Here is a 12,992-nt window from a genome sequence, read left to right on the forward strand (position 1 = left end):
TCCACTGACAAATACGCGGCAATAATTTTCAGAAACAATAGAAGAAACTGGGCAATAAGTGAAAATATTAAAATAAACGGCAAGGAAATTGACTTCAAGGACAATATTAAATATTTAGGGGTAATAATGAACAAACTCTTAAATTGAGGATCATACATTCAACACATTGAAAACAAAGTAAACAAGGAGCTGTTTGTGGAACATACTGGGGAGCAGATCCAGTTACATACTACTATATAAAGGATTAATAAGATCTCATCTAAATTATGCTTCTACTACACTTAAGCCATACAATAAAAAACACTTGATTAAACTAGATCAAAACCAATGTAAGGGACTGAGAATCATAACTGGAACCATGAAATCTACTCCAACTAATAGTCTTTTAGCAGAAATGGCGTTAGAATACCGTAAAAAATTATTAAGTACTAAATACTAAATATACACAGAAGATCAAAATCCTTTAAAAGAATTAACTGACAAACTTTGGGAAAAGTGTAGAGAAAAAACAGGGTACTGGAAAAACAAAAAATGGCCGTACCTAATTCTTAATGTACCAGCCGAAAGTTTTAAAATAGATAAAGAAGACATTTGTATACATTTTAAAGAACAAATTAAAACAGAACACTGGAAAAACTTATTTGCAAACAGAGGAAAATGGTTCAATTCGATTCAACACGAGTTCCCGAAAACACCTTTCTTCTAAAAAATTCCATTTATAGATAGAAGGCATCTAACAATAATAAGCAAACTCAGAACTTAGAATTGGATTTGCTACTGATCCATACTGTATCTGTGGACAAACGGAAGATCTAAACTACATTTTTTTCGGATGCCCCAGTATCGAACCCCCAATTTTGATTTATATAACAAGCTAATTGAACTAAAAATACCTACACCAATTACGTTATCCAACATTTTAACCAGAGAAAACTACAACATTATAAATCTAATCATGAAATTTATCAAAATATACAAAATTGAAATATAAACAAAAATAATAATTATAATACAAACAAAAATAATAATTATAATACACATATACATTTAAAACTAAATATGAAAATAAGTCAAAAGAGAATCCTTCCTATTAAGATCCGGGTCCTAAGCGAGGCTACATCCCAAATGTGAGAAATGCTCGGCCGTTGCTCCTGAGCTAGAAGAGTTTTAACCTTGTTGTGATTGTCTTTTTTTAACATGTCTAGCTCACAAGAAGAACAGAAGATATTAAAAAAGAAACAGAAAAAGTATAAGCTTTGCAATTTTGCATAGTTGTTTGAATATTTTGGAAAATAACACTGTGATATTTGATCTTTTAATTGTATTGTATTTTGTTTCATCATTAAAAGTAATTCTTCATAATCTCTTCTTATATTCAACTTATTTAATGTATCAACACGTCGGTTATAATTCTTATATTCATTTAATTACTAAAAATTTCACCTATACAGTTCTAGTCACTGTAAATGTAGTATTATGAGTCACCTCTTAAAATTATAACTGAATATATTACCTCAGTCTGGTCCTTCGAGCCGGATATGATCCAGTAACGTATGGGAGACCATAAGGACCGATTCCAAGACTCCTATTATCCGTAACGGCGTTTTATAGACATATTTATTTCAGGAATAGGTGATTCGTTTTGAAAAATGCGTTTTGGTTATTGAAGGGAAGGTAAACTAGAAAGTTTATTTTTGCTTCTTTTTATTAAAACAATGCCCCGATAATTATCATTTATTTTATAAATAAATCTTTGTACATTTTACTTTCGAATTGTACCTCTAGTGAATTGCTTTTATTTCTTAAAATAGTGATTGAAAACTTAGGCAATATTTTTTTAAGGAAAAAAATCATGTTACACGACAAAACAACATCCACTCTTTTAAGAAACAAAATTGAAATATTTACATCAAACAGGATAGAAAAAAAACGAACAATGTAAACATATAATAAATTTATATATATATCTATATATACACACACGTTTTCATTTTGAAAAAAAAAACAAAAAAAATCTGATTCTGTGTATCAATATTTTCATATTTCAGACGATAAAAAATAGAATGACGATGGTGAAATTCGTAAAAAACAAATTAAGAATCTAGTTTTGAATGATTAATTTCATCCAACAACGTTATGTGGCCATGGGGGGCCAAGAACATATGGGAACGAAGCCATAGGAACATACTGATACGAATTAACTTACCAGGTTTTCTTTAAGGTATACACCAAATAATGGAACATTCTGAAGAAATGTACATTGACAGATGAAATAAGTACGACATGTACAGGTAACTCAAATTTTTGTGATTTTACCCCCAGAAAAGTTAGAAAGATCGTCAAGGTATACCTCTTTGCCTTCATTCATGGTACTTTTTAAAAATGGAATAAATGAAAATTGTCTACATTAAATGACCGATTATTCTATATAAATGTACATTGATAGATAAAATATGTACTACATATGTAAGAAACTCAACTTTCCATAAATTTAACCCCATGAATGTTTATAAAGATTGCCTTCGCTCATGGTATTTTCCATAAATTGAACAAATAGAGTATGAAGCTGAAAATCGTAAACAGTAATTAAAAATATTGTATAACAAAACATGTAGTACAAACTAAGACTATTGGAATATCAGTACCAACATGGACTATCAGTATCCACGGATTTGATCTGAAAAATCTGAATCAGCAAACAACCTTGGTTTAATTATTATAGAGTAATACAACCACCATATGAGAGTAAACTTTTAATGTGATTTATTCAAATCCAAAAACTTCTTCCACAAAGATAGATAGATGTAAACAAAATCTTAATTCAAAAAATTAATAACCGAATATATAAAAAAAAATTATTGTCAGAATGCAATCTGATCTAAATGAATTATAAACAAGCAAAAGAATAGAAGGGATAGGAGGTATAAAGAACTGCGGAAAATCTAGACGAAAAGTTTGAACATAAAAAATTGAGAACTTAGTACAAACAACAAGTATATTTTTTATGATTCCTGTATTTGTTCTTACCGTCAGAAATATTTAAATAATAATAAATCCTTATAGTAAAAAAAACACAAAACTCAACAGTTCGACTATGCTATAAAATAAACTACTTATATCAAAACCCACCCCTGAAGTTTCCTCGGAAATTGTTACCTCCTCTTGGAAAAAATCCTCTGTTACCCCTGTTATTCCCTCCTCGATTACCCCAATGTCCTCTGAAGTTACCTCTGAAATTTTCTTGGTGAAAATTCTGTCCTTGGCCGCCTCGACCTCGTCCTAGATAACATAAACAAATAGAAAAACGTTCATGATGAAGAAACTGAAAAATTTACCTCTTTTAATGAAGAATCCTCTATTTCCTCTACCTCGAAATCCGGGACTACCTCCAGGATGTATCATAGGATGACCCATCCAATGAAGCTGTTGAGGATCCATATCTGACGGAAACGTTTCGTCTGACCAATTATTCTCATCGGTATTTCCTTGACTATTTACGGACATAAGATCTAATTCCTCGTCGCGCATCCACGGATTCGGATGCGGTACAAGTCCCGATTGACCCATCATCATAGGAGGCGGTTGTAAAGGCGGTGGCGGAGGTAACGACGAATTCATTGGTGGCGGCATTAATGGAGGACCTACCAATTCATTGAAATTCATCATGGGAGGAGGCGGTAAAAGCATAGACGTATTTAGAGATTCTAAAAATATAATTATATTTATATTTAAATTCGCGTATTCAGCTTAAATCTACCTTCTAAATTTTCCATGTTTCCAAAATCGCCGCTTACATCGGTATTGAGATCATCGAGGAAATTATTAGTATCAACGTCATCGAGTAGCTCCGGTAAAGGTGGAGGCGGTTCCAACAAGAACGACTGATCGTCACTTTTTGTACCGTCAATGATCACCTACAAAATAATAACACGATATAATGAAGCACGAATATACAAAAACAATAAAGGAAAATTGAAGAGGAGCTGAACAGAAGAAATGAATATAGCAGGGAAACAACGAGGAATAAGATAACAGGAATTAAGAAGAAAGACCCGGGATAGGAAAGAATGGAAACAGCTGTGGGAAAGGGGGCCCACGTAATGACTCATCTCCAACAAGTTTTACAATTGAAAAGGTAGAAAGGTATCAGGATAGAGGTAAGGATAAATAATTAGAAGGTGATTACAGTTAATCACAAAGTCTAAATAACAATAATAACTAAAAATGTGACTAGAAGTAGGTAGGAAACGATTATAATTAAAAGTGTCCAGAATTTATTATGGCCATAAAAAAGTGTCTAGAAAGAAATTTTGGCCATAAAAGTGTCTAAGAGTGATTGGGGAAATTAAAAATGTGTCTAGGAAACTAATAATTAATTGTGAAATTAGTTATCAAAAAGTATCTAAAAAATTATATTAATTCATAAAAACATATCTAGAAATAAATAAGATACAATAACAATTAGAAAAATGTTAATAAAGCGATTGTGGTCATAAAAACTGGCTAGAAAGTGATATTAATCATAAAAAATTGTCAAAAAAGTCATTGTAACCATAAAAAGTTTTTAGAAAGTGATTGTAGCTATAGAAAATGTCAATAAAGCTATTGTGGACATAAAAAAGTGTCTATAAAGTGATTGTGGCGATAAAAAGTGTCTAAAAAGGTAATGTAATCATAAAAACTTTCTAGAAAGTGATTGTAGCCTTGTGGAAAGTGTCTACAAAGTGATATTGGTTATATAAGTGATTGACGCCATAAAAAATGTCTATAAAGTAATTGTGAGCAGTAGAAACGTGTCTAGGAAACTATAATATTTAATTGTGGAAGTAGTTATCTAGAAAGTACCTAAAAATTATATTACTTAAAAAAACATCTAGGAAATGATGATTATTGAAAAAAATAATTAGAAGGTGATTCCAGTTGTTCACAAAGTCTCCAGATAACAATAATAACTAAACAGTGCCTAGAAGTAGGCAGAAAACAATAATAATTGGGGAAATTTCTATAAAGTTATTGTGGTCACAAAAATTGTTTAGAAAGTAATTATAGCTTTTAAAAATTGTGTAGAAAGTGACATTGGTCATAAAAAAGTGTCCAGGAAATGATTGTGATCATAAAAAAGTGCCTAGAAAGTGATAGTGGCCACAAAAAAACTGTCTAGAAAGTGATATTGGTCATAAGTGTCTAAGACGTGATTGTGGCCATAAACACTGTCTAGAAAATGATTATAGCCATAAAAAGTGTCTAGAAGTGTCTAGAAAACGAAAATAATGTTAGTGGTTATTGGTTATCTAAAAAATAATATTAAAAAAAATCAATAAAAAAATAGTTAGAAGGTGATTGGGGATAAATAAAATATATTTCACCTTCAAGTTGTCGTGTTTGTGCCTGCCTTCGTCGTCGCTCATATCCATATCGACATTCTCCGGTGAGGAAACTTGCGGCGGCGAAATCGATTTTTCTACGGGTAAAAGAGACGGCGGTTCGTGATGATCTTGAAATTTCGTAGGTGGCGGAGGCGGCGGTGGAAGTTTTAATTGATCCAAATTGAAACCTAACCTATAATCTTGATCCCTATTTCTATGAGATTGAACCATCGGTGGGGGTATCCTATAATCCTATTAAAAATATTCATAAATGATTCAAATTAGTTTCATTGTCAGCTTAATCCAAAGCTCTCAATTTTCATTCTTGCAATCAGAGTAGTCTTATTAGCTTGTTGATATCGCACAAAACCGTTTACAAACAATATAAAGTAACGAATTGTTTGATTGGAGTTTGTGCTAAAAAAGGGTAAAATGGTACGTAACCTACCTGGTCTGTTTGATTCCACACATCATCTGGTAGAGAAGTTTGGGAATTCGATTGACCAGGTGATCCCGTCAGACTTATAAGATTTCGATGATCCACATCTTTAGTTCCAAGACTACCCATAGAATCTTCTGGAAAGTAAATATAGGATTTTAGAAGTTAAACCAAAAATTGGAAGGAAAAATATGTCTGTACAGTTTTAGTAGTAGTTTCGAAAGTATTGCATTCTTTTTAAACTTGATAACAATGTTGATTCCTGAGTTTTTGTCTGTTCACATTTGCTTTAGTCACCAGATTTAGCTCCACGAGAATTCTATCTAAAAGATAAAACGTTTTGACACCATTCCTATCAGAACCGATGACAATCATTCCAGATATGCTTTATTAATTCCATTTGATATCATATGATAAATTCGTCATGATAACTTACCCAGTTCGTTAGTTATTCCAGGAAGAACTCTATGATCTACATCTAGCACGCCACGTGGTATTATAGCATCATGATACTCGATAGGATTATTGTAACCTTCTTTTTCGAACATCGGGGGACTTTCTGGTGTATCTAATAAAAGATATAAGGATCTTACATTTCTCAACTTCTTTTTTTTTCAAGTGTCTAATAATTAAATGAAACAATTCATTTAAATAAACTGAATAGAAGAGTAAAAGTCTGTATAGGATTTCGATGAAGTTTGGCGTAAGAGGCTGAAGTATAAAATAGAAGATGTACTTGCATATACAGTTCTTCGACATCTTAGAATCTCACAAAGTCACTTCAGAATTAAACAAGAGGAAGCCTATTTTGGTCTTGAGAAAATTGGTGCAGGAATGCCACTGGGCAGTGTTTCGAGACCTCTTGTAGATAAATAGTACATGAATAAATTAGAAAATGAAACTTTAAGCTACCTGTGTAGACAACTGTAGGAACTTCACCAATAGAGCTCAACAATACATATTTATATACTTAGATATAACTTTCGATGCTGTATAAAAAATGTATTGGCTGATCTGAAGGAATTCCACTCTGCCTGTACACAACAAGATTATGGGTTATAAACCTACCGTCATACCCATCTGGTCTTATGCTATTCATCTATGGGGCTGTGCTATTCAAAGTAGTCTACATATCATCCAAAAATTCCAGAACAATGTACTAGGGAACAACTTGGTAGTCTCCACAAGGTTCTGGATATAGACACTGTTCACCAAATTGTAGTCATGAACTACGACTTCATCACCATACCGATATCGATACTGAAGGAATAGAGAGGAGGATTAAAGCTTTAGTGTTGGTGAAGTGAATCTGTTTAAAGCAGAGTGTGTGTGTGTTGAGGTTAAGTTAATTAGTGCACAAAATGTATCAGAAATTTAAGAATGCTTGTAGCTAGCTACACAGTAGCAATTTAAATTAGCTATAAATTGCTGATTGATCTTGAAATCAGATTGTAATGTAAATACAATGCCGCCGTGCAAGGTTAATTCTACATTCCTTCCATCATCCTGCTCTACTGTCTGCTATTTCTTGATATCGGAATTTTTTCTGTTGTCTTCAGTAGATTTAAAAAAAATCGAACTACAGTTTTAAACTTGTGCTTTTTTTACCTCCCGGTAAAGATTTCTAATTTCTTTATGCACATACTTTTCTTCCATTGCTTCTAGTTTATCATCCTATATGTTCTTTTCCGCAATCTGCTTATGCCTGTTTTTTTTTTGAATCACATTTTGTTTTGTTGCTATCTGTATTTTGATTAATTAGTCCGGTTCCTCTTCTCTAACATCAATCTCAAACATCAATTGATCGTCAAACCAATCCTTTCTTGTGCTTCTTTTTGCCTGACCTACACATTCTTGCAGGGTTTCTATCAGTGTGGATTTTATTGTTTCCATTCTTCTATATCTGGATTTTTATTCAGCTTTGTTGTTACTGGGTTTTCTTTATCCCTTCCTATTACTTCACTTATTCATAACCTTTAAACCATTGCTTCCAATTTCTCATCCCCATTTTCTTTTATTACTATACATTCTTGCACGGTTTCTATTAGTGGTGATTTTATTTGTTTTTATTTCTTTATTTCTTGCTTTTTACTTTACTTTTCAGTTTGCTCCTATTAAATTTATTCATAACCTTAATTTTTGGTTTTTTGATGTTTGGTATCTTCTGCTTTATTTTAGTTGTAACCAGAACACGATCTGAGTCTGCACCAGCCCCCCTGAAACCACAATAAGCACATGGCCTGTTTTTGTATTTCCTTATGGTTCCTGCTTTTGATGTCCATTTTGTTTTCATAGTTCAAACTAATGACCATCTTTCCATTTTCATTGCTAACCTGGTGTTTACTTTTTCCCCCTGTTACATACTTGAATTTTTCTTATTTGCCTACCTTTGTATTCATATGTTATTTTAATATTAAAAGATGCTGTAAATAAGAGTTTGTCATTGGAAGTAACTGCACAACTAACACTGGAGGCTGTTTTAAATTTTTTTTGTGGAATTATAATAAATACTCTCTTTGTAAGTTTGTGGTAATTGGAGAGGAGCTTAGGTCCAACAAATTCTGGTAGTTTTTGACCCCATCAGAAAGCTCAGGTTTACAAATTTTTCAGAGAAACATCCCCATTGCTATAAATATTGACTCAATATTGTGGTATTGAAAAATGTCAAAGGTGCTACATTTAAAAGAAAAAAGGATGCGAAGAACTTTTTGAAACCATCAAATTATGGTATTTTTTTGAAAATTAAAAACACTAATACCCCCATATTAATTTTAACCAAAGAATAATTCACACAATTGACAGGACCTTGAAAAAAGTGTACATAGAAGACTTTTAATTATATATACGGTGTGTGTTCATAAAGTAACTCAACATTTATTAATAGTTTTCAAAAATTCAATGAAGAAACTAAATAATTAGTCAACAGACCTGTATCTGGAACTGCCGGTATGCCATTCCAACTAGGATCTGGTTCCCACGTAGAAACTTCATCTTCGGGATTGTATTCTTCACTGGGAGGGTAGGGGTTAGCGCCGATGGGTGGTTCGAATATATCTTCACCAAAATTTTCTTCAGTCGTGTAATTAACAACGTTTGTTGTGTCATATGAGGGAGTCGTATATGTATTACCTACAATGAAAAGTCAATAAATAGTATAAAAATCGATTATTTATAATAAAAAACTTATTATATTCATTTTTATGTTTACCATATGAGTTCGAGTCTGTCGTGGTTGTACCGTAGCTGCCTGAATTACCGAAAGAAACTTCAGATTTTGAAAAAGGTGGCATCGGAGGTGGCAATAAAGGTATATGGCTAGTATCGTAATTGAAAGACTGTTGAGTCGATGGTGTTTCGACTTGCACGGGAATAATTTGTGTTGCCTTCGTTACAGGAGACGTAAACTCGTTTTCCAAACTAGAATCGTTTGTACTATTAAAGTTGCTGACATTACTAAAAAGACTACTGCTGAAATTCTGCAAAAAATTTAATAAAAAATCAATAAATATCGTTATAAATGGATAACGGTGCTCGAACTTACTTCTAAGTTGAAAGTTTCTGATCCTATAAAACTTGAAAAGCCGTTGGTACTCAAAAAACTGCTGGACGCATCAGCACTGGTATTGGCAGTAGTCGTTGGAACTGGAGTGTAATATCCAGCATTAAATTGTAATTCCGCCTTTGGATTATACAATGCAGGAATAACTAAAATTAAAATCATATTTTGGTGAAAAAAATCTGCTCATAAACCACAAGTAGCCAGTATAAATGAATTTTTTTGTGGTTTCAAAAGATTTGTAATCACAATCTGATGTAAAAGGAAATTAATGTTATTAACAGAGTTTAATAGTTTGTATTAATAAAAATATTTCAAAGAACTGTAATGTAGGATTCTTACAATGAAAATTGTGAAAGTACGAATTACCTTCTTTCACATTCGATATTATTTCTTCTGTTGTTTCCTCAGGCAAATCTAAATCAGAATCTGGACTAGGAGATGGGGCATTTACATCTGGAGAAGGTATAGGACTAGTTAATGTTTCTTTATGTTCTTCCAATTTCCTCTGGAAGGTTTTGACTCTGGTACCAAACATTTTATATGCCTATAATCAAAAAATTTACATTCAAAGTCATTTATAAATATATAAATAATAATGTAAGTTCAGTTTAGATCAGACAAAGAGCTGGATGAAATGAAAAAGTAATAAACTCACATTTGCTACTACTTTGACATCTTTTCTGTCGGCCTCTAGTTGTGACTCCGCTTGCTTCAATACACTAATTAGTGTTATCCTATTTTTTATTTCCAATTTCAACGCATTCATATATTCTTCCATATGTGTAATATACACTTCTATTTCTTTCTCTACATCATCCATGTGAGCACGATCTTAAATTAAAATGATTATTAACAAAGTTTTATTCTAAAGCTTCCAAATGGTTTCATTGTAAATTACCTTTCAACGATGTTATAAGCCCGTCGTCTAATTGAATCTTGGGATTATGTTCTTTAAGTAGCTTCAATTTTGTGTCTGTATCTTTCTCCAGTTTAGCACAGTTCTTAATTTTATTTATCACATAGTTTGGCTAAAGTAGAATATCGATACAAATAAAATTAAACTATGTATGTTTATGTTATAAATAAATTAGATATAGTATAAAAAATAAATATAAAGCTGCCCCCTAGCAAACTCCCAAGGTCCCTGCAAGAACTTACTACCCTTAGTTTCTACTGGTATCGTAGCTCCAGCCAGTGTAAAAAAAGGAGAAGACCAAAGCTGCTGAGAGCTCAGTGCTTAATGGTTCCTGATCCTAGGGTTGCCTCGACCTCCCACCCTACTCCACCTAATGCTTTCAGCGCGGAAGTCCGGGTAAAACCTGTTAAGAGGCCAAGAGCCCCTATTTCCATGCCTATCAAACAAAGAATTGGATCCAAGCTGTAATATTGGATCTGTTATAGTAGATGATTGAATCTGTAGTAAGCTGTGAGTTGAGCGAGACAATGGCTTCATGAAAGAACAGCTACTGGATTTCATTTGGCTGGTTAGGAATCATATCCTAATTCATCAAGTGTCTAATCGATTTTTCAAAGGACTTCGCCCTTTGGTATTTCAAGTGGGGCCTATGTGCTTAACAACCCTTGGCTGCCCACTATTTTACCATGAAGTAAAAGTCTTTCACAAGAAAAGGAAAAACCAATTAGGCAATAGAAAAGCTCTATTGCATTTTATATTGGTATATTGTAATTAAGTTGGTTAAAGATTTGATATGTACCTCAAAATATTTTCCTATACTGTAAACCCTATACAATGAGAACTAACAAATTATGACATTCACATTTTGTCTAATGAGCAACTTCTCATCCAAATAAACAGAAAAGTGATAACAGATGAAAAAATTTTAGTTTTGTTATGAGAAAGCAACATAAACAAGATATTACCTTATGTTTAGCACATATCTTTGATAAGAGGAAAGATAATAACAAAAAGACTGATCATGCAAAATAAAAAGCCAGAATAATTATTTACATTTAATTGGTTTAAGATCTTGTGCTACCTTAGAATTTTCAACAATCAATTTTATTATAATGGTACCCTAGGACATTAAAATTCATGTTCCAACAGATTATGGAGGGGAAAAACCTTTAAGTACTCGATTTTCAGCATCACAGATCAAGGATAACTTATTCATGATTTTTTACTACCAAAAACTTTTGACACGATCATCAAAATACTGCTTTTTTTGGGATAGTTGGATTCATAGCTCAGACAATTTTCAACCAATTGACTTGAAATTTTGATATATATTGGAAAATATATTATTTTTGAAAGTACATAGGATTTTTTCTTTATATTGCATAGTTCATATGTTATTAACAATTATCTGACGATTTTTTAGGGAAGTTTTTCAAATTACAAGTGTGCCAATATATCCCAAAAATCCTATGTACTTCTATAGCAGTTATTATAGATAATCAAAAAAATTCATTGGCTCATGATGATATTTTTTAAACCAAAGTTTATAATATTAATAGCAAAACAATTGTTAAAAAGGAATTAAACTTAACAAAGAAGGCATATTAGTTTGCAATACATCATTTTTGTATTAGTTTTTAGTTGGCTTACCTGAAATTCATGTGGCTCGTCATTTTTAGGAGCACTAGGTAAAACACTAAGTAATCCACACAAATCTGATATGAACTCTTCATTATAAACACATCTTTGTTCCCAGATTTTAAATATCCTAAGTATTTTGTGTTTAACCTTTTCATCCCTTGAAAACATATGATACTCAGTGAAGCAATTCTCTTTTCAGTTTAATTATCATATAAAACAACTAAAACCTACCTAACCATTGTTGTTGCTTTTTGTAAAGCGATGCCCCAGCTCTCGACGAATTCCAAATTTCGTCTTTTGGAATATTGAACAACATCGTTGGCTAAATAAAACAGAATAAGTCTTTGTTCAACTTTAACTCGTTTTAAAACGTTTAGCCAAGCATTGACAATTTTTTTGTGATGAACTCTGTTTTGTAAACACCACTGACAACAATTATTAATAGCCTCTTGAGAATCCTTCAAAGTGGTCAGTTGCTTTTCAAACTGTAAGACGTTAAATTCGCCTTCTAATAATGTTTGAGTCCCCATTAGAAATACATTTATCTCGAAAGTTCAATGTTTCTCAAACATTCTACAAATGTTTTACTAGTTATAATACCATAATGCTATTTGTATGGTATAGTTTTATTAATCTAAAGATCATATCAACTAATGTATCCTCAAAAACTACACGTTACACCAAATTGGTATGGACGCCGACTTTTCTGTTTACAGTGCTTCTGTCAGAACAATTTTGAGAATTTACTTATAAAAAACTGTTTATATCAGCATGTATTCACTCAAAAGTAGTTTGAATAATATTTGTATTTCTTTATAATAGCAATCAATTTTACAAAATTAGTTTTGCTGTCAAAATACAAATGCATCCATTTATCAAAATTTTTGCAGCTGGTACACTGCTACCAATTTCTCTTGAAATCAACCAATAAGAAAATCTTAGAATATTCACTGTACTATGATTAGCTGAAAATTTTTAGATGACATTTGTATTTTTTATTATGTGTTACATGTGAAGCTACATTAAAGTAATGGAAATAGCGGAAGATTTTTAGCGTTCAGTTTTGTATGT

General features: G+C 32.0%; 1 protein-coding gene across 2 annotated transcripts; it reads right to left on the reverse strand.

Annotated features, from left to right (window-relative positions):
- Nucleotides 1-1,726: 1,726 nt before the first annotated feature.
- On the reverse strand, nucleotides 1,727-12,813 carry LOC130446371 (regulation of nuclear pre-mRNA domain-containing protein 2). 2 transcript variants are annotated; one of them, XM_056782592.1, is made up of 14 exons: nucleotides 12,153-12,813; nucleotides 11,931-12,078; nucleotides 10,263-10,392; nucleotides 10,020-10,195; nucleotides 9,731-9,908; nucleotides 9,347-9,510; nucleotides 9,014-9,281; nucleotides 8,734-8,934; nucleotides 6,242-6,373; nucleotides 5,815-5,942; nucleotides 5,367-5,618; nucleotides 3,758-3,914; nucleotides 3,336-3,704; nucleotides 1,727-3,279 (listed from the first exon to the last, which is right to left on the reverse strand). In XM_056782592.1, the coding sequence occupies exons 1-14, from the start codon at nucleotides 12,449-12,451 to the stop codon at nucleotides 3,119-3,121; spliced, it is 2,763 nt and encodes a 920-aa protein (XP_056638570.1). In that variant the 5' UTR covers nucleotides 12,452-12,813; the 3' UTR covers nucleotides 1,727-3,118. The 2 variants fall into 2 exon arrangements, with proteins under 2 accessions (XP_056638570.1, XP_056638571.1); XM_056782593.1 differs by lacking the exon at nucleotides 6,242-6,373 and having other exon boundaries at nucleotides 12,153-12,807.
- Between the last annotated feature and the right edge of the window lie 179 nt (nucleotides 12,814-12,992).

The sequence above is a fragment of the Diorhabda sublineata genome, chromosome 7 (assembly GCF_026230105.1).
Source record: "Diorhabda sublineata isolate icDioSubl1.1 chromosome 7, icDioSubl1.1, whole genome shotgun sequence".
Taxonomy (NCBI): Eukaryota; Metazoa; Arthropoda; class Insecta; order Coleoptera; family Chrysomelidae; genus Diorhabda; species Diorhabda sublineata.